Source organism: Hemicordylus capensis, chromosome 3, assembly GCF_027244095.1.
Source record: "Hemicordylus capensis ecotype Gifberg chromosome 3, rHemCap1.1.pri, whole genome shotgun sequence".
NCBI classification, from domain to species: Eukaryota; Metazoa; Chordata; class Lepidosauria; order Squamata; family Cordylidae; genus Hemicordylus; species Hemicordylus capensis.
The window spans coordinates 272,464,654-272,487,598 of NC_069659.1; the positions used below are offsets into that span (position 1 = coordinate 272,464,654).

The 22,945-nt window shown below is 41.2% G+C and overlaps 1 protein-coding gene across 17 annotated transcripts in view; it reads left to right on the forward strand.

Moving 5' to 3' along the window:
- Positions 1-22,945, forward strand: part of ABLIM1 (actin binding LIM protein 1) — a 325,523-nt gene that overhangs the window by 270,237 nt on the left and 32,341 nt on the right. For 7 of the 17 annotated variants that reach the window (XM_053312321.1, XM_053312318.1, XM_053312316.1 and 4 more), the window contains 4 exons: positions 5,645-5,689; positions 8,594-8,629; positions 10,557-10,686; positions 20,730-20,750. In XM_053312321.1, the coding sequence (XP_053168296.1) occupies positions 5,645-5,689; positions 8,594-8,629; positions 10,557-10,686; positions 20,730-20,750 (232 nt within the window). The remainder of the gene's footprint in view (positions 1-5,644; positions 5,690-8,593; positions 8,630-10,556; positions 10,687-20,729; positions 20,751-22,945) is intronic. The other 10 variants (XM_053312312.1, XM_053312315.1, XM_053312323.1 and 7 more) reach the window with 3 other exon arrangements.

Here is a 22,945-nt window from a genome sequence, read left to right on the forward strand (position 1 = left end):
GGGCCTGATCCAGCAGGGCTTTTCTTATGTTCTTAGGAGCAAATTACATATGTCTCAGGAGGTCCCCTCCAAGTTGGATTGCCTCTGTTTTTAAAATTTGTATTATAGATTAGAGAACCCTAATTCAGAAAGGGATAATAGTACTGTGGGAGAAGGGGTTCAAAATCTTTCCCCTGTGCCATGTTCCTGATGAGTATTGTCTGTTGAAGCTAGAAGCATACAGTTAGCTATATAGTAAAGGTAAAATGTGCCGTCAAGTCAGTGTTGATTCCTGGCGACCACAGAGCCCTCTGCTTGTCTCCGGTAGAATACAGGAGGGGTTTACTATTGCCATCTCCCGCGCACTGTGAGATGATGCCTTTCAGCATCTTCCTATATCGCTGCTGCCCGATATAGGTGTTTCCCATAGTCTGGGAAACATACCAGCAGGGATTCGAACTGGCAACCTCTGGCTTGTTAGTCAAGTCATTTCCCTGCTGTGCCATTAAGTAGCTACAGCTATATAGTACCTGTATGTTTTCCTTCACAGAGTAATTCACATTTGGGGGATGATTTTTATGAGGAGCACAGTATTCAGGGAAAGGGTTGAATGTCCCTTTTCCCCGCTCACCATCCTCAAATGCTGCCAATCTGAATGTGGACCTTCATAGTAATAATGGTCAGCATAATAATGGTCATGCTTCAGTTTTATGAAATAGCCACATCAGGCCCCCATGGTTTGGGGTCAGTTTTTTAAAATCCTACCCCACACCGTAATTCTAATCCAGAACTGTACTTCCTCTCCTGCTGCTGCAATTTATGAAGGAAAAGGCTACCATTGGTACCAGTAAAAGCTTTTGGCACATTTCAGCTGTGGGGCCTCTTGACCTGGATGGAGACCCTGATGGGAAGTATGGTTAAAGCCCCTATAATCTTTGCTGTGGTTTGGCCCTTAGAAATATAGTACACAATCTCAATAAGAACGGTATAATTGTCCACTGATGATGAAATGTGATTCCATGTTGGTAAAACCAAAATGAGTCTAGCTTTAAAGAGATCTGGATTCTAATGTAGTACAAAACAGGTCTATAACTTTTCTGGAATACAGTTATAGTTATTGAGTGGGAAAGAAGCCCAATTAACATTGGTCTTCTAGGTATAAAGGAAGGAATAAATGAGGCAAGCATGTTGTTCTCACTACTTTCTGGGTAAACAGGCAGTAACTGTGAATTATACTAAAAGGCACTCTTTTATAAATATTTGCAAACTAAAATTAATAATTTAAACATGATGCCACATTGACTTTAGGTTTCACATGTGAATTAAAAGTGTTTACACAGCAAACCTCTGCAGAGTTGAAAATGTTTATTCACGTGAGCTCAGTAAATACATTGCTCCATGTCTTTCTCTGGCTGCAGTATTAGATGTATCATTATTTTCTGTTATGATCAGTAAAACAACAAAAAGTAGCTTGGGAAATCCATGTAAACAACCTCATAGGAATGAAAATGAAAGAGAAATAAATGAATTCTTGGGACCAAACTAGATGTGTCAGACAAAATAAAGTTCATATAGGAGCATGATCCAGATTGAGACTGTGGTACAAATGGAGCAAGTGTTTAACTCCTTACCTTTGTGCTGCTCTACCATTGAAAATATTTACCTCTCCAAAGTTGTTATGCTCTCCTAAAGGTACCATTTGCTATAAAGGAGCCATTGTAGCTTTGGGAGTGATTTTTAGTGGGGAAATGTTGTGTAAGCAAAGGGTTAAACACTGCTTACCTACAAACCATGGTCCCAATCCAGAATCCGCCCCCCCCCCCTCATTAGAGATATATTTTTGCTGTAATATTTCCTGTATTACAAAAATATTAAACCTATAATTAGACATTGATACATCTAACATCACATCTAGTTTGGCCCATAGGAAACCAGTGCTTGAATATTCAAAGCTGAGTTCATTTCTCTTTTTCAGTTATTCTTCTTGTGGTTAATAATCCCCTGTTAACTGAGCAAAGAGGCACCTTTCTTTTTAAAGTGGTGGTTCTCTTTATTTAACAGGGGGAGAGTAACTGGCCCGATCCATCCCTCCAGTGCCTTTCTTATGTTCCTTTTTTAGATTGTGAGCCCTTTGAGGGCAGGGAGCCATTTTGTTTATTTATGCATATCTATGTAAACCACTTTGGGGCCTTTAGTTAAAAAGTGTTATATAAATATTCATCTATAAATATTTGGTGTATAAATCTTCATAGTAGCAATAACAACCTACCATGATCCTTTAAGAAGTCACTACCTTCACCATTCACATTCTTTCATAATGTTTCCACTGGGGATATTGACCTTTGCTCTTTTAAAAAAGCGTCATGTTTTTGGAGTTCTCTTTCATCTGCAGCTTTAATTTGAATTCAAAGATATTTAACTGCGTAGTAAACAATGGCAAAACTGAAGACTGAGTGACAGGAACAGATACCTAAATTAGCAACAAACCAAACTACGTGCATGAAATCTCTTTCTCCATGCTGAATAATGTTGGTCTTTTGGGTACCCTCCTACAACCAAGAATGTTGATACCTGAAGAACCCCGGATGGGATAGGAATTCTCATCAGGAACTTCTCCTTCCTCATTGTTCAGTCAGAGCATGGGTTTCCTCCTGCTTTCAAGATACGAAGCAACTGCTCAGACAATGGGAGTTTATTCAGCATTCATGCATGGCGATCCAACTCATACCTGGAATATGAATAGGAATCCCTGAATCACCTTAGGAATGTCATAGCAGTCTTCTTTCTATGGGCAGGGTTTAGTTGCTTAATGCCACAACTGGCTCTGCAGCTGTTTCCAGCTTTTTTCCCTTCAAAATAAGTGAACTGTCAGAAGATGCCTACAACAGGAAACCAGTTGGGAATTAAGAATCATAGAGTTTTAGAGTAGAAAGGCTCCTTGGAGGTCTTCCATTCCAGTCCAGCCCATTGGACAAACAGGGACAAATGTCCTCAAGCATACCAGACCGGACCACCCCTGCCCTTGCCCCGCTGCCGCTTCTTATCTTAGCCCACATGCGGTGGGTGATGTGGCCGGGCTGGGCCTCTCCTCTGTGGCTGGCCGGCGTGCCTCTCTCTCTCTTGCCAGCTGGCCAAACTGTGCGCTTGCGCAGTTCTGACTGTGGAAGTTGCATGCCCGTAATGTCATGGGCATGCAACGTCAATAGTCGGACTGTGCACGCACGCAGTTCGGCTGGCCAGTGAAAGAGATAGAGAGAGGCATGCCGGCCGGAGAGGAGAGGCCCAGCCCAGCCACAGCACCTGCCACTGTCACGGGGGGCAAAGATAAACGGCGGTGGGGTAAAGGCAGGGGTGGTGGGGCAAGGGAGGCAGGGGAGAGATGTTTGTTGCCTCGCTCCTTACATCTGATGTCAGATGCAAGGGGTGTGGCTTGGGGGCATGTGCACTTCGTGTGCGCGATAGAGGGAAGCTCCCTATGAAGATTTTGTCCCTGGGCTCCCAGGGGTCTCGCTATGCCCTTTTCCAGTCCCCTGCTCACTGCAGGAAATTGCTGCAGCATCCCTGATAGATGGCTCTCCAGCTTCTATTTGAAAACTTCTAGATAAGAAGAGCCCATCACTGCACAAGGCAGAGAACGACCACTACCAAACAATTCTTACAGCTGGGGAAATTCTTCCTCATGTTTAGCCTAAACTTATTATTTTAAAGCTATGAGACTCCTTTGTCTTTCCCTTCTCTTTTCTTCGTGTTTTATGAAATAGAAACAATAGATATGGTTGCTCCAGACAGCTAGGGCAGCCAGGAACATTGTGCGTGGATTTAGCTGCTCAGAGCTCTTTTCAAGCGTTGAATGTCCATTCCCGACACACAAGATGTGTGAGTGTCCTCTGTCTGTCTGCACTTGAAGAAGGAGAAAACCTTGCGGGGGTCAGTGTGGATAATGCAATCCACACAAGAAAAGGAGCAAACTTCCTGCTAGAAAGTAGAAACCTCATTCTGTATTGCATCTTCTCTCTCTAGAAACTTTTCCAGTTCCACTACAAGCATTGTGTCCCCACTCCCATAATATACCACATTTCCTAAGGCCAGTCCTAACAGTGTGCCATGTAATAAGGAAATATTATTGTCCCCCACATTGTGCACAAAATATAAATTAAAATTAAAATGCACAGCTTGGCTTTGAACATTTGTGAGCAAGGAAGGCAGCATTAGAACTAGCCATTATAAAGAGTTTCATCAGTGATGTCTTAAGGAAGTCTCTGAACAGATTCAGAGCTTCCTATGCAAAATGTTTTCACATGGCACCACCTAGTGGAATCCAACTATCTAATCTTCTAGTTTTCAATAATGTGTTCAGCCAAGTGGTGAATGCTGAGGATCTGATTTGCCAAGGAATTAAAACATCATCTAAGACTACATAAATCTGGTAGGGGAAGGCTTCATGTTTACAGCACATGCACACTTTCTTTCATACATTTGAATGGGGCATTCTGGTTTACAAACTCCCCACAGCTTTTCTTCCACCAGCATCCTGAGAAGCAAGAGGGATCAGAGCTCTTGACTGCTGACTGCTTTCGGTGTATGATTGTGCTGCCTTTCATCATTATCCACCTTTTCCCAGGAATGCTGTTTTGACTGTTTTCTTCTTCTTCTTTAAATAGCGCTAACCAGCTGCTGCCGCTGCTGCTGCTGTTGCTTTCCTGCTTTTGCCTATTTGTATAATCCTAATTGCTGCTATGTAATAGATAGAGCCACCCATTCAGCACTGAAGCACCTCTCAGTGGAGCTGGTGGAGGTGTCATTTGGGTCAAGACAGCCAATGCTAGATCAGAAAAGCAAAAACTACCATTTGATGCTAAACACTAGTAAATAGTATTATGTAATCATTTTATCTATTGGTAAAAACATGGCTAGAATGGTATTATATTGGGTTCTGATGTAGAGCAGATTATATTTACTGTGGATGCATAACTTATCTAATTCACTCCTTCACATTATTCAGGGATGCAAATTCTCATTCGCTACTCTGCTTTTCATGATTTAGGACCATGCATATGAGACAAACCGCTGCTTAAAATAGTGACACAGGCCTCATTTTCATGGGTGTTTCTAGGAGGCTTATACTCTATCCTCCCTTCCCCAGCCCTATATTCAGTCAGATAAGTCTGCATTAGTGGACAAGCCACTACAGTTGATGCACCTTATACTGATGCATTTGTGGTACTGGGCTCTTCTCAAGGAAATATCCTACTGCTCTTAAAGCTCTTACAACGAGTTTTAACATGAGTTCTCCCACTGAATTTAGTGTAGAAATCTCTACCACTGTGAAAACTTGGAGAATTAAGAATAAGTCAGGAAACAGGGCCCTGTCTCTACAGCAACAAACCTTAACAAGTTTTGTCCTCTGTACTTGTAACATTTGAAAAACCGTCCAAATATGGAATATAAGTATTTAGGATCAAGCCTCAGCAAATTAAGAAAGATCTGTCTTTCCACTCTAACTAGATCCCACCTTTCATTTTGCTACTCTAATGCACCTAATAGTCGTAGTTTATAGGCTTGGCTTTGCATTATCTTCTGTTAAAACCTTTCTTGAATTAAACAGAATGTAGATATTTATAGAAATTTTTTACAAAAAATGATGAACCCAAACTTTCCTTAACAGACTCAGAGTTCCAGATATGGCAGTTCTCCTGTGCACGATGAAAGTGTAAGTTGAAAAAAGACCGTGCAAAATCCATAGAAGTGATTGATGGTATAACAACATGCAAAGCTAAAGTTGGCATGGAAAGAAGGAAGTCATGTATTATGTTTGATTTGCAAACATTGATTTATCTTATGTCTCTGTGTTAGCTTGAATGGTTGGACAAATCCTAAATATGTTTAGTTTCCATATTGTGGGGGCATTGGTGAGGCAGATGATTGGAATCTAGCACTTTTATTTCTGTACAAATTCATACAACCAAATCAGCAAGGGTTGATCTGGGATAACTTTTTAATTGCTGCATAAGCACACGTACCATGCCACTGTGTAACCTCTGAGACTGTGTTGATTAATGGTGCAATAAGTGGAGCAGCAGGGAAATGCTTGACTAACAAGCAGAAGGTTGCCGGTTCCAGTCCCCGCTGGTACTATATCGGGCAGCAGCATTATAGGAAGATGCTGAAAGGCATCGTCTCCTGCTGCACAGGAGGAGGCAATGGTAAACCCCTCCTGTATTCTACCAAAGAAAACCACAGGTCTCTGTGGGCACCAGGAGTCGAAATCGATGGCGTACTTTACCTTTTAAACATGAGGCTGGATCCAAAGTGCACTTCTCTGTGCACTTACACAAGTGGAAGCATATAGAACCTAGCTGTTCTAGCATAGAACTCTTGCAGAGTATTTATGGAGCAACATTAGTTGCTTTTTTCCTTCACAGTTCTTTTCAATTCGATTCAAGGACTGAGCTTCAGGAACCAGACTGCTGGCACTTAAAATCAAAAAGGTTGCAGAGCATCTTTTAAAATAATGCCTGGGGAATAGCCGACAGGAGCTGGGCAGTACCCAGTTTAGCAAATGCCATCCTTTAAAGTGCGAGGGTGCAAAGGATTCAGATAAAACAGAAGGGGACAAAGCAGAACCACATAAAGAGCAGAACCACATAAAGAACCACATAAAGACAGAAGGCTGTGCCAGCTGGTCAAAGAGTCAAAAGAAAGATAGCACATACCAGGGAAGAGATTCAGTGTTTAGGTGCTTATATGCCCAGTGCCAGAAGCCTCCGAGCCAGGATGGGTAAGCTGGAATGCTTGTTTGCTAACCCAGAAATAGATATAGTGGGCATAACAGAAACATGGTGGAACAGTGAGAACCAGTGGGACAATGTTATCCCTGAATATAAACTCTATAGGAAGGACTGGGAGGGGTGCCTTGGAGGTGGAGTAGCACTGTATGTTGAAGAAGGGATAGAATCTAACAAGCTAGAAAACCTAGGTGGACTGGAGTCCTCCACAGAAAGCCTGTGGGTGACAATACAAAGCCTGAAAGGAAATGTGCTACTGGGGACGTGCTATCACCCTCTGGATCAAAACCCTGATAGTGACTAAGAGTTGCAGAAGGAAATCAGGGAGGTGTTAAGGAGAGGCAGGGCAGTAATAATGGGTGACTTCAATTACCCACCCCTAGACTGTGTAAATTCAGTCAGGTAATGACAAAGAGGACATTGTAGAACTAGAAAAGGTGCAGCAGAGGGCAACCAAGCTGAACAGGGGCCTAGAACATCCTCCCTGTGAGGCAAGGCTACAACACCTGGGGCTTTTCAGTTTAGAAAAAAGACGACTCTGGGGAGACATGATAGAGGTCTATAAAATCATGCATGGTGTGGAGAAAGTGGATAGAGAGAAATTCTTCTCCCTCTCACATAACACTAGAAGCAGGGATCATCCCATGAAATTGATTGCTGGGAAATTTAGGACCAACAAATGGAAGTACTTTCTCACACAATGCATAATAACTCTGCCACAAGATATGGTGACAGCCAACAACCTGGATGGTTTTAAGAGGGGTTTGGATAACTTCATGGACAAGAGGTCTATCAATGGCTACTAGTCTGAGGGCTATAGGCTACCTCCAGCCTCAGAGTCAGGATTCCTCTGAGTACCAGTTGCAGGGGAGTAACAGCAGAAGAGAAGGCATGCCCTTAACTCCTGCCTATGCTTCCAGTGGCATCTGGTGGGCCACTGTGTGAAACAGGATGCTGGACTAGATGGGCCTTGGGCCTGATCCAGCAGGGCTGCTCTTATGCTCTTAAGTTCTAGATAAGTGAAGCAACTATACCATTGCTTCACCACATAGCCAGAGAATCCCAGCTATGTTCTACATTACTTGAATGTGTATTCAGATCTGTTCAGCTATGAAGATCACAGAACCTTTAGAAGAAAACCGGATTCACCCATAATTAATATGTTCATTCCGCATCCTAGGCCTGAAATAACAACTTGTAATTTGAATCAGCAATAGAGGTGCACCTTATAAATGTTTATGATAATATGTTGTGAAGTTGTATCAAAAAGGGCTGGTTAATTTATTGACTTGTTCTTTTTACATAGATTTTGAAAAAATCTTTCCTACTTAAGGATTAGATCACAGCTCTATCTGGCCAGGGCTCACCAGATTCAGCAATGAAACCTGTGGCAGGGCTCATTAAAGCTCTGTCAACCCTATGTGTCTCATGGGAATGGTCTGGAAACTAGAATGTCTGATGTCATTGAAAGCCCTGAGCCAAAGAGATTTGTATGTGTTTGATCTCCACTTTTGAAAGCTTTCCACAGACCAGTCAGAGCTGTCAAATTAATAATACTTGTGATTGTTCTCTTTGCAATCACAAATTCTCTGCATCCAGAACCAGTGGTTACAAGTTTACTCTTTCAGAATAGTTTTTTAAATTAAGCATGTGTTCTTTTTGAGACCTAAAACATGAACGGTTTCCTAGATCTGGAAGTCAGATCAATCCTTTCCCCCTATATTTTTCCTATAATAGATCTGAAAGTATTACTACTATTAATATAGCACTAAGCCAGGACCAAAATGGTATTTCTATTACCGTTATTTCTTTCTTTCTTTGTCTTGTAGTCTCCAAGGACACTCTCTCCAACGCCATCTGCAGAAGTAAGTTTGATGAAACCATTTTATTCCTGTAATGCAGCAGGGAAATGCTTGACTAACAAGCAGAAGGTTGCCGGTCTGAATCCCCACTGATACGTTTCCCAGACTATGGGAAACACCTATATTGGGCAGCAGCGATATAGGAAGATGCTGAAAGGCATCATCTCATACTGCACAGGAGAAGGCAATGGTAAACCAAAGAAAACCACAGGGCTCTGTGGGCTCCAGAGATCGAAATCGAATTGACGGCACACTTTACCTTTACCTAAGAATATTATTGCTTTTCCTGTGTTGCAGGTCCTGAATCAGTCTTCTGGTTCATTAAGTTGCCATTCTTGGCAACTGAATATGATTGGTCAATTCAGTTTATGTGATGATTTTTATTTAAGAGCGTTATTAGCTAATTACCTTCAGGGCAATTTGTTTATCAACTCAAAATGATAGTGCATAGTTTAAAAAGAAAAAGACTCAGTGGCGGCAGCAGCCCTGTGGATACCCAGCAGGGACATCACAATTTCAGGGATGGGGGTGATGGAAAGTTGTTTTGTTGTTGTTGTTTTTAAGCCATTTTCAGAAGTGGTTAAATCAAACTGAAGCATGTTGATGTAGTTTACAGTGCAAGCAATACAAGAAACAATGTATGCCAAGTTGATGTGTAACAATGTTGGGAATGGATGAAAATAGAACTTCTTCCTTACCCAATAATATAATATATTACAGTCTGAAAGGGGCTTGTCCCTCCCTATGGATGCCCTCTCATTTTCTGTGAATCAAAGTTCTAGTGCATTTCAGCATACTAAATCAATCTATATATTTAATTCACTAAGACATACCCGTGGCTAATCCCATGTGTGGCAGCTCTCACGAGATTTCGTGAGTGAGGGGAGGGGGAGAGGAAGGCGAGTGGCCGCTGCCTGGTGAAAGGAAGTGGCACTGCTGGGGAAAAAGCACCAGGCAAAGAGAAGAAGTGGTGGCCAGGCCGACCACTCCTGGGTGGCAAGAGGAAGCACTGCCCGGCGAGATGAAGTGGCAGCCACCGGGCGGTGAGAGCAAGCGCCATCTGATGAGACGGAGTGGCGGCTAGAGCTGGCCGGCCAGGTGCCAAGAGGAAGTGGCAGCCAGGACTGAAGGGGTGGGGGGAGAACCAACTGGGGCTGAAGAGAGGGGGGAAATGGCTGAAGGGATGGGGGGAGACAGAGAGAACTAGGGGTGCAGATGCTCTGTGCCAGGTCAGCTAGTAAAACTTTAAATGCTTAGAAGGCCTATCTTCAATATTTAGATATTAGATTTTGTTAAACAAATGCATATAGAATGATTAGCAGAAATTATACTAATTATTAATTTTCTCTTAAAATATTTGCTTTTTGGAGGTACATTGGATTTGTCTTTCAAAAAGCTGCACTTCACAGTGACTTGATTACCCTGGATGTTTGGAACATTATTGTCAAATAGGACTTCATTTGTTCTTTGTAATCAGTGCTATTGAAATCTAAAATAGTTATTGCTTGATATAAGCATGCACACAGATTAAGAATAGATGCCTACAGGATACTGTAAATAAACTTTTCAGTTACCACATTTATATGATTCCTATCTGATGAGGGAAGTAGAATGCTTTTGCAGGAGAGAATCAACGGGCAAGAGCAGACTGAAACACCACCCTTTTGCCCACCAATTGTCCCAGGCACGAGCAGCCCAGCCCCTGCACTAATATAACAAGGGAAATGCAGCATTGGGATCCACATGTTTCCCTTGTAGTGTCTGGCTTGGTTCTTAATGTCGTAACTGTGAAGCAAAGAGCTATTTGAGGGAAACATCTGAGCATTATCTTTGAAAGTGGCTTATTGTATCCTTCAGTTAAGATTTGCATAAACTGGACTACCAAAAACTTGAATATTAATAGTTATAATTAAAAATGTTCCCTCTTCAGGGGTATCAAGATATTCGAGATCGGATGATCCACCGGTCAACCAGTCAAGGTTCCATTGGCTCTCCTGTGTACAGTCGTCACAGCTACACACCCACGATGTCGCGTTCACCTCAGCATTTTCACAGACCTGGTAAGGACTGCTGCAACCATGTGACTCAAACCCACAATCTTTGTTTCTTTGTGTCCTAGAATTGCTTAGAAAAGCTATCTACTTCTTTGGGATTAAAATACTTCTTGTGTGCTATAAACCTGGTCCCCCCGCCCCTTTTTTTATTAGGTATATCTGTTTTTAACTGAGACACAGACACTGTATTAACTGGAAAATAGCTTACATTTGCTGCAGTGAGTCTTGATATTTGAGGGAATTTTGCATCTTAGGGGAAGATGGCAGACTTTTAAAAATAACACAATACAAATGTATGGTTTATAGCTGAAGACCACCACAGTCCAGTGCCTGGATAATTAGAATAGTTGCTTGTAATTTCTTTTTCTAAGTGACAAAAATAACAAGCTATGGGCACATTTTTAATTAGGTCCTGGTTTCACAGCTCATGAATATTCCTGATAATCAAACCAAGCAGGTCTCTGCTTTGATGCTGAAAAATTAATGCTATCCTATAAAAAGGAAAATTTGTTATTTAAAATCCTAGTGTAAAGACAAATATAGTATAAAAAGAGACTTGTAGCACATCTCAGCTATGGGATGAGCCTAACTTCTATCTAGCTTCACAACTCAAGTGCCGGATGTGCACGCTACTGTACTTTAAGCCTTGTCTTGCCCCCTCCCACATGCTTCAGGCAGCTTATTGACCTTAAAAAAAAAATCTTCTCACCCTCTCCTGATCATCTTACCTGCAGCAAGCTACAAACCCATTTCCAACCTCCCATCTTCTTCAACTTGCAGAAGGTAGTGGTTTCTTCCTCTTTCACCTGTTCATCTGTCCCACTCCCTGTCATTTGAAAATGCAGGGAGATGAAACAAGGAATGAAAAGAAGAATGAGGTCTTCTGCCCAATGTTCTGATCCACCTGGTCTTTTCCCTTTAACTTAAATTTTTAGATAGGGATGTGCACAAACTGTGGTTTGAGCATTTTTTTGGACAGGGAGACAGGAACTTTGAGAAAAAGGAGATCAGATCATTACCTGCTCTCTGCTACCCCATGCAACTTCCTGCTGGGGTGGTGCAAGTCCCAATATCCCCCACGAGGTGCCATCACACACATGGCATCTGTGCATGCCCAAGCACTATTTGTGTAGTCCTCATGGTTTTGCTGACCACAGAAATTATGCCCGTGCATGCACAAACACCATATGCATGCTGCTGCTGTGCACTGGTTATTGGGACTCATGCCTCCCCAGCAGGAAGCTGCATGGGGTGGCAGAGAGCTTGCTCTTCTTTTTCTTAAAGTTCCTGGTCCCCCTGTGGTTCATGCACATCCCTATTTTCTGAATTTATTTTGGAATTGATGCCCATGTTTGTAGCATTTTACATTTTTTTCTTACAGTTTCTCAATGCACATCAGTACATGTGTATGTTGATTAAATCATAATTGATGTGATAATGCAGTTTCCTCAAGATTCATTTTTGTGCTGTGCGTTCATTGCTGCATGTGCATGTTGATGTGTATCGGTAACCTATAAGAAAAGAAGACACAAACTGAAAACTGCACACATGCAGCAAATGTAACAAAACCCAGAAATAAGAAATGAAAAAATGGCAGATAGCTGCTGCATCAGTGCTACAGAAAAGAACAAGTTATTTGCAGTCTCAAAACCTGGAGATAAATTTGAATGGGGAGAATTCATAAATTTCATTCATTGGATTAGGTTGCTTATGAAATTCAGACCAAGCACATGTCCATATGTAAATGATACATTTTAAAAACAGGATCCTTGTCATCAAAATATAAATATGGAGTTTTCATTTCAATGTTGTTTTGTTTTTATTGTTGTTGGACTTAAAATTTGTTGAACATTTTAAAATTGCTCTTGGTTTGTAGAATCCTATGTTTTAATAGTGTTGCGCAAAATCCTATTTTGATGTATGATGTTATATTGATAACACAATTATTACGGTTTAAGTTCTGCCTTGTTAGTTTAGCCAACTGAATCTGTCACAGAATGAAAAGGCTGCACATTTCTGGCTTGTTGTAATATTTTTCCATAGAAGATTATGAATAAACCCAGGCCTTTATCCAACTCAATTATGATTAAGAGATTTGTTAGAATAATGGCTAGTTTCGTTGTTTTCTGTGGCAGAACACTTTTCTTTCACTTCCTTTTGACATACAGATGGACCCATATGAGACAAGAAGGGTCAGAGCTTTAATGTTCAAGTGCAAATGGGGATATAAAGTCCCCTGGGAATAGCATAAATGCACCAACAACAGTAAAAGACAATCAGTAAACAACTAACTGGTTCCATTTCAGGAAAGATTTAAGAGAAACGCTAATACTTAAATCTATGCATAGAACACAAATATGGTATTTCAACATTTTTAATCCCTTAATTTTCAGGATAATAGATATAGGATTTTAAAATAATAAATAAATCAAATTTAAAATTTGGAGTAGAAGAATATATAGAAAGTACCTTTTAACAAGTTTTGATTTGTGGGAATTTCTAAGGTTCAGAAAAAGACTGTGCTTGCTTTCCTGTTACGCTGAATCAATGGGGTTCTCCCCCGCCCCACTGCTAGGCCCTAAAATATTTTCAGAAATGTGTTCAAAATATTGGCAGAACAATATTTTCAGATTGTATTCTGAAACTCCTTTAGAAAAACGCTTGTTTTGTTGTATAAAACTGAACAAAGTGCTTCATTCTTTACACAATTGCAAAAGTTTACAGTCTTTGTTTAAACCCAGATCTGTAAACCCTGAGTGTGTTTGCACGTGACATGAAGAAATGTATGGAAATTGCCTTCACTTGTAAACCAAATGAAAATACTATCTAAGAATTGCCATTTCCCCATTTCTCTATCACATAAAATCCTTCATCACAAGTTGACACTTTGGAAACAAAGTATCCTTGTCACTCTTGTGGGAAATGCCTTAAGCTTCCTACTAGAATGTCTTTAAGCAACCAGAGAGAGCTTTCTAGCCTCTCCATTGGCATTCTTTGGTCAAGCATTTACCTAGACAGCTGCTGGTACTGACACTCATTTGAGTTCAGAGCATGAGATGCAAGCATGATTATTGCAACCTATTTGTTTGAATATACATAGCATACTAATGTACCCCCAGAGCAAAGGGTTGTCCAGTTCAAGTCTGTTTTCTCATTCTTCCTATAACTTTGTCTAACACTTCTGTAGCTTGGAACTTCTTTAACATGTTTTCTTCCTGCGTTTCAGAGCCTAGTTGTTCAGTGCTTTTCTTCCTCCGTTCTCTCCCTGTACCCTCATCCCCCTCAGCCACTTCCCCGTCTCTGTCTTATTTTGTGTTTTCTTTTCTTTGTCTCCATTCTGTCCTACCTCATGATTTCTTGCTGCTGCTGCAGAGCTGCTGTCTACTGGTGTGCAGCGGTTATCCCACCTGTGCACTAGCAGTCCCAGCTCCACTCACAATGACTCCCGTCCCTACTCCCCCTTCCGACACCACTTCATCCCCCATGTCAAAGGTAAGGAGACAGGCCTTTCAAGCTAGTGTCCAACAGGCTGGAGATTTATTAGCATTCTAGGAAAGCTAATAAGGAACATCTCCATTAGATGGCTATCAACTGTGTGGCTCCCAGCATGCCTCAGACCTGCATCATAATGACTATGTTAGACCAGACATAACTTCTTCTCTTGGAGGAGGTATGTCCTTTCTAAGGGTTCTCCCCAAGTGAAGTGTTGAAAGTCATCATTCTTGTGTTTTAGGAAAGTGTGGCTCCCTGAAAATTGAGACAGATTTTTTGAAACCCTGACCTTTGTCCCTTTGGGAATGCTATCTTGGAAAGGTCATAACTCTGAAAGTTGTTCCCTCTCTTTAGACATACTGACATCACATTTTCTGTAAAGTCTCCAAAAACACCTCTTTCCATGTCTATACACCTCAGTTAAACTCTAGCATCAAGCCACCACTTACACTAGCTTTGCCCAGAGCCATCAATCACTTATACAAGCTTCCTAACCTACCCCTCTTTCTTGAAATATGAGGCCAGATATTACTGATGGTTATGAGGTAATTTGGAGTATGTATGAATATGCCCTCCAATGGCATGAGGTGGTATTTACTTCTTCAAAGTGTTAAATAGAAGAATGCACCCTTACATAGTGAATCGCAGGTCCCACCATCTGATATTGTTCTGAATAAAATCACCTGCCAGTGGTGGTGTTATCTGCCACATCCAAAAGTCAAATGTGTGCTGTAACTAAACCTGATCTCTTGAAGACTATCTTCTCACATTCTTGCTTACCTTTAAACTCCCAAATGGCAGTATGTGTATGCTTGGAGTCTACTGCATATCGTAATCCTGTTGTAAAGCCAATAATATTTATTTATTTATTATTTATCTGTGTAAACTGCCCTGAGCCATTTCTGGAAGGGTGGTATAGAAATCAAATGAATGAATGAATGAATGAATGAATAATATTGAGGCTAAATGAATAACAGCACACTGATTATTGCCATGGACTGTAATATTAATAGAACACAGCCTCTGACATTCTTTTGAATCCTATTGATTTTGGAATTTGTATATTTCTAGAGTTTTTGCCAACAGCATAATACACACAAGTTTTTCCTCCCAGTTAGTTTTAATCCTCACACTAGCAAAGCTCACTTCATACTTTAAGCATGGGGTCCCTTAAAAACAGAGGCACAGTTCACATCTGCATGCATTTGATCCATAAACTCCAGTTTCACATCTCCATGCTACAAACCTTCTATAGCATCGTCATTACTTTCAAAGGTATTTCCCAGCTTTTCCCATTACAATTGAGAGCTAGTGGCTCTTTTAGATTGGACATGACAAATCTTCACTGCAGATCAGCTAATAGCTATTACTTTCTGAAATAGGTTTCTTTTGAGAATTGATTTTGTGGTCTGGTTTGTCAGTTTGAATTGCAAAATGAGGTAAATCAGGGAGAAAATGTGTGTTTCCTGAACAATAACCATAGATACTGCACTTTCAGAGAGCTGTGAACATGACTAGGGGTTTGTGTGCACAAGTCTTTTGTGGGGGGGGGATATCTGCAGTTCACACGCACTGGTGGCTTCAACCCGTACTGGCTTCTGTACAGTGTGCAGAGCTGCCCTTGTAGTGTTTTCAAGCAGTGTCTCCCAGGAAAAATAAAAGTGCTGCTTATTCTTCTAGGAATTCTTCTGATGTGATTGTGAGGTGAAGCTCTAAAATGAGAGTGTAAGAAGCTACCTTTCTGATGTGCAATGAGATTATTTGTGTTAAATTCTGAGAGTTTAAATACTCTTTGGCTATTTCTACAAAATGTATAGAAAAGTGTATATATGTGTATTGATTTGTATGAATCTGATGCCTCCAATGTGATCTTTAAGGATCTGGAATTCTTAGGTCTCCCTAGGTCTCCCCTTTTCTTCTTAAGCCTTGGTTGAAAACAGCTAGCCTATCTCAGGTGTGGTAGACTGGTGAAAGAGCTACAAGAAAACTGTTGTCTTGAGTGGTTTAGACAGACTTTGCTTTGATGCTCACAGTATTTGAAACTCTTTGTTAGTTTCCCTAGTAGCTTTTCATGTCTTACAGAGACCTTTGCCTTAGGACCAAATTACATATGACACATGCTGTGGGGACCTTTCTGATTGGAGGTATCTGCATTTGACCAGCAATGTGGGTACTTTTTTACCCTTTCCTGTCTCACAGTGTCTTGGCTCAAGATCCTCCCCCATCACTCCCGCCATCTTGAGCTACTTTTCCTCTAGTAGGTGAAAAGATAAAAATATGGCAGAGGGGAAAGTCTTACATTCTGGATTGTACTTTCAGGACTGCCTTTTGTAAAAGAAAAACATATCAGAGAAAAGATACATGTGATTCTGACCTATAGTAGTTTGTCTCTGGCTTTTGTGCTGAGAAGTTTGGATGTGGAGAATTCAGCCTTGGTACATGCTATTATTAAGATCTCCTTCAGGTTCATTCCCACAGTATGGTTCTGTGACTCTGTATCCTGTGTGGCAATTTCAATCAATCAAGTTGAATAAAACAAATCCTGCTTCCATGACATTTATAGTGTGGTAAGCAGATCAAATTTGAAATGGTTTGGTTTTGTAACATGCCAGGTTCCTTTCTGATTCCCAGTTATAAATAGGAATTGTGGCAAATGGTAATGGCAGCTGTATTGCCCAAAGCACTTTAGATATGTTATCTCATCAGTTTTTGAGACAACCCTGTCAGGTTGTCCATAACATTAAATTTTATGTTGTATTACATTTTATGTGTTACATTTGTATTATGTATTAAATTTTATGTTGTATTTATGGTTGTCCATAAAATTACAGGACAACCCTGTAAGGTTGTCCATAAAAGTTAAAGTCTGTGAGAATTCACAGAGGTCCAGTCCTATTTTATTTATTTGCAAAAAAAAACAAGGGCCCCGAAGCAGCTTTTACCTGTTGCCCTTTTCTAGCACGTGCTCTCTCTAATCAGCCTTGCTTTGGTCCCTCCTACCCTCCCTTTCTATTCCTGCCATTGTTCTCGCCCAAGTGTGCCACTATCCCACTGACCACTACCACAGTTTCTTTATCCTAGTTTCTACAGGCCCTGGGTAAAAGCATAGGTTTTCACTTCACCCATGGGAAGTTTCACCCAGGTGAAACTCCTGCTAACTTGGCAAAGAGGCACCTTTTAACATGGTAATTCTCTTTATTTAGCAGGAGGAGAGTAACTGGCCCTATCCACTCCCAGCACAGTACCTCCAGTGTGACTGTTGCTGGTGTCTATGTCTATGTTTCTTTTTAGATTGTGAGCCCTTTGGGGACAGGGATCCATCTTATTTATTTGTTATTTCTCTGTGTAAACCACTCTGAGCCATTTTTGGAAGGGCGGTATAGAAATCGAATTGATGATGATGATGATGATGATGATGATGATGATGATGATGAGATACCTTGTTTATACACACACACACACACACACACACACACACCAGCTCCTGTGTTGCAGGAGAAATAGTATTAAAATGCTTTCCCTTCTACTTTTCACTCACCCAAGCCAGGTCTCAAGTTGAGAGAGGCACAACTTGAGACACATCCCTGAAGCTTTACCTCTCTTTCCCCATCCTTTCCTTTCCAAAGGTGTTTCCCACCTTTAGTATCTATGTCATTGCAGCTTGGAGAACATTGAAAACTGGTGCATATAGGGAGGGAGAGATGGATGGATGGATGGATGGATGGATGGATGGATGGATGGATGGATGGATGGATGAAAAGTAAAGCATTCTGTACTGTGACCATCTGGGTCATAGCAATGGAGTAGAAGGATGATGATACTGCTTGAGTCATATTTAGCAAAACCTGCAGATTCACCAAGCACTTAAAGATCTCATTTCCCCCTGATAAGGAAATTCCAGGTTTTTTGAAACTCACTTTCCATGTGCTTCTAAACACTAGTTAGCTTACTTTCTGTCTGCATCTTTATGTATACATTTTGTCCTCGTACTATTAAATATGCTGTGAGCTGTTCTTTTTTACTGTTCTCCACTGAGGAAAGATTTTGGAGGTGTCTACGCAGAAGTGGATCTATCATTTAGAGATGGTGAATTTCAGAAGCTGCTGTGAAAAAAAGCACCAATGTCCCATCTGTTGTCATCTTGAGAGCCAAATCATGAGTCAGGCCCAGGTCATCTTGAGAGCCAAATCATGAGTCCAACTCAGGTGGCAAATTTGGATTGTGCTACATCCAAATATTGTCCAAAATATGCAGTCCTTGAGTCCCAACTTCTCCAGCTCCAGCCTGTTGCAGAAGGGAATCTCCAAAAGGGCCTCAGGATGCATATTGTCTAGGTTTCATTGTTCTTATTTTAAAAATCCTGTAATTTGGGAAGCTTGGCACCATATTGGTGAGCTTTCCTTTCTGTTATTGGAAAGGAAGAGGTTGACCATGTGTTTATACGGGAAGGAAAAATAGTTTGGAGTTGGAAATGGTGCTGGAAATGGTGGTGGCCATTGGGGTGGAGGTATACCTTTCCCCTCAGGCAGTAAAACGATGTTCAAAAAAAATAATACGCTTGATTTATTTGAAGGGAACTCAAATAAATTTATTTAAAAGGAACTCTGCTGGCTCAATTTATTCTAGTTCTGCTACCTATTACAAGTGCACTTGAAAAACCAGCAGAATTGTCAGAATAGTTTGTCTCCTACAAACTTATGTAGACTGGAGAAAAAGAAGCTGATAATACTATGATATATACAATTGATGATCCATTAATGACAGTTTATGGTTGCTGAGATAATTAAAAGATACTATGGCACTGACAGGTCCTATTGTGTCTACACTAAAGCATACCAACACGAAATAACATTTTACCAAAGAGGCCTTGCAATGCACAAATAGTTGATATTTTTAATTTGTGAAAATGCATTAAATGCAGAAAAGGGTAATAAAGTAATCTTTCATATGTTTGTAGAATGAACATAAACAGTCATTCAACAAGTGCCAACTTGCCACTTATTCACTGAATTCACATAAGTATCACAAAAACTGCCTCCCACCCCACCAGTCATTGGCTTCCACCAGTCTGGTCCCCTTTTCATGATGTGTGAAAATATGATTTGGATGTCTCTAAGGATGTGCACAAATCTGTTTGGAGGCCCTACGGGCCTCCAGACAGGTTTGAACACTGCTGGGTTCGAAGGTTGGATGTGGGGGGTTGTCTGCCTTTAAGGGAGGGAAAGGGTGCACTTCCCCCCACACACACACACACACATTTCCCCGCCAGTGCTCGGTTTCCTAAAAGTCCATTGAGGCAGCAGCGTACTTCCCTGCCACCCCATTGCCCCCTTTACTAGAAATAACCGGAAGTACTCAGTGCGCGTGCGTTGCGTGCACACATCAGGTGCACCCAACACAGATGGTTTGAGTACTTCTGGTTACTTCCAGTAAAGGGGGCAATGGGGTGGCAGAGAGGCATGCTGCTACCCCAATCGACTTTTAGGAAACCGAGCGCCGGTGGGGAAAACACGGCGGTGGGGGGGTGTAAGTGCACCTTCCCCTACCCTTAAAGGCAGACACACCGCTGGTTCCGTGCACCTCCCTAGCTGTCTCTAGCTGAAGGTTCCTGGGCAAAGTGGAAGAAAAAAAATTTTTTTTTCAAATATTGTCCATCCACATTTTCTAAATGTTTAAAAGAAGTGTCTGTGAAATCCAAAACAATTATAAAAAATTAGAAATCATCCCACCACCCCCCAAAAGATATAGATAAGTGGTTCCCAACCTGTGGTCCTCCAGATGTTACTGAAATATAATTCCAATCACCCCCAACTACAATTTATTGTGGCTGGAGATTAGAATTGTAGTTCAGCAACATCTGGAGGATCACAGGTTGGGAATCACTGATGTAGATGTTTTTAATGATCTATTCTAAAAATGTAACAAGGGGAAAAAGACATAGAAATATCAGCCACAAGTAAGTATTAAGTTTAAGTAACAGGAGGACCAATGATGCCAAAAATTCTGTGGCATACTTTTGTCATGTGTTTCCAGTGGCTGACATCCTCACTAATGGAGCAGAGGTGCAACATGCAAAGTGCCTCTCCAACACTCAGTAATGCTCCGCATGGGTGGGGTAATTTTTGCTGATCTCCTCCAGAAGTACTCCTGGCAACCCAGCCAGAATTAGGCCTCCGAGGACTACACAATCCCCAGGGACCTAAGTCTTGGTGTCAGGGAGTGCTTCCAGGGGAGGGAGTCAGCGGAAATCACTCCACCCCACCATGTGCACACTAAACATTTGTCACTAAACGCTGCTGAGGCACTGTGTCTCCACATCATTAGTGAATGTATTAGCCAGTGAATTTATTTCTGAATTCACTCACTGAATAGAGAATTTTAAAAATACCACCATTCTTCCATGACTTCATTCTGCTTTTCTCCATTTCTTTACCTATTTTCCCTATATGATTTTTCTCTTCTTCTTTTACCTCAGCTGATATGTGCCATTTCCTCCATAAATGCATTCTACTCTATTTCCCCACTTGTTTACATATTTTCTCCTTTTATTTTCTCAGATGCAGCTTCATTCTACATAGGTATGCCATCTCTCAATTCTCTGGTGACCCCCATACATTGTGGGTCTTTGTGCTGATTTTTCATCACTATCTCTCTGATAGTTGCTTCTTCACAACTGTCACTCTAACAACATTCTTCCTAATGTTTTGCCTAACAACATGTTCTTTACAGTTCAACTATTTATTATGGCCATTTTACATATACTTACAAATATATGTTACAGTCTGTATCACTACACTGCTATATTTGGCTAGAAAGACAAGATTTCTGTGCTCTTCCCATGTCATTTAATGCTCTGTTGTTCATGGGTTCTCAATATTTGGGGCCCAAATATTACTTTCTACTCTCAGATTACTGAACATTTAAGTACCATTCTACCTGGAGGTACAAGTGACAGAGGTAACTACTAGGCCTGTGCAATCTTATTGGTCTGATTGGAATATCAGACTGATATGCCCATGATTGGGCATTGTTAGAAGGATTTAATATTGGAAGGGGTCCTGATAGTTGGGATTCTGACTAAAATCCCTGCTATCCTATTGGAAATCCTTCTACCTCCAAAAACAACAACAACAATTTATATACCACTTTTTGACAAAAGTTTCCAAAGCAATTTATATAGGGAAATAATAAATATGATGGGTCCCTGTCCCCAAAGGGCTCACAATCTAAAAAGAAACATCATATAGACACCAGCAACAGTCACTGGAGGTACTGTGCTGGGAGTGGATAGGGCCAGTTGCTCTCACCATGTTAAAAAGGTGCCTCTTTGCCCAGTTAGCAGGGAGAGTTACCTCCAATAGTAATATCAAACAAAACCAGCCCTGTGGCTTGGATAGACTTTTTCTCCCTTAGCCACTCAGGGCTGATTTCTAAGGACTGCATCTTTAAAATCAGAGGGGTGAGGGCACCAGTAACCACCAAGGGTTGTGAGTCTCTACAAGCCAGCTCCTGACCTGGTTTTTAAGCCATGCACCCCCAAAATCAGGTTGTGGGGGGCCAAGGTAACCTTGGGAAGCACCCACTGGCCCCAGTGGGTGCTTCCTGGGGGGCCATAATGCCTTGCCCTCCCCATCCTCCAATTTCGATGGTGCAGTCCTTTAAATCCAGATCTGGGGCCTTTCTCTCCAAGCTTGCTTCTGATAAGGATTATTGGTAAAATATCAGGTCAATGCTCAGCTGATACTGATAGCAGTATTTTTAATTATCATTATCAGATGAGTATTGATCCAATATTTCTGGTGTTGCACAGGCCTAGTAACTACCATCATTGGCATACCTCATTGGCATGTCAACCACACCTGGAGAACCACCAGTGCCACAGTGTATGACCAAGGGCAGATAACATATTCCCCACCCCTTTTGCTGAAAGTTTAGGGTGGCGTTTATCCTTATAGCAGATTTATGACACATGATAGTCCATTTAGTGCTATAAATGTTATCTCCATTCAGCATATAAAAGGTACCTCTGAAAACCATAACTTGAACTAGTTATTTCTGTTGACAGTTTGCCATGTGGTACGTATTTCTTTATCTGTATTCTTTCATAACATAAAGAGTACTTCTAACAAAATGGAAAAACATTTTGGGGAAGCTTCCTACCCAAATTTGGGAGCTATGCACACTCCTATGAACGCAAGGTCAGAGGTGCCGGCAGTGATAATGTGCTAAGCAGCAGCTGGGATGGAGGGCTCCCTCCTACCCAGCAGCTGTACCCAAGTCTTTAATGAGGTAGGTGGAAAAGCCCTCTGATCCAGCTTCTGCTTAGCACATAATCACTGCTGGTGCCTCCAACCTTGTTTTTAACTCACGCAAAAGCAGAAAACAGAAGCACTCACAGCTCCTGAATTTGGGTTCTCCTACCCAATTAATGGTCATGAGGACAGCCCTATTCCTTCTCTCCTTCATGCGGATTGGTCTCCACCATGTCCAAATCCACCATGCGGATTAGTCTCCATTATCTCCAAAACACTGCCAATCACAAAATATCTTCCTAAGTTGAGGAGCTCCTGTGTGGAGGCAGTTTCAGGTTGTTTCAGTCAGTTAATGGCATATACTAATTCAACATCTTCTCTGCTGAATGCATGGTTAATCTTCACCAGATCCCCAGAGCAACTACAGAGTCTGCCACATGTTGAATATTAATAACATGTTGTGAATGCACTGTTTCAAATGATTTAATGTGTGTTTTCTGATGAATAAATTTTCTGATGAA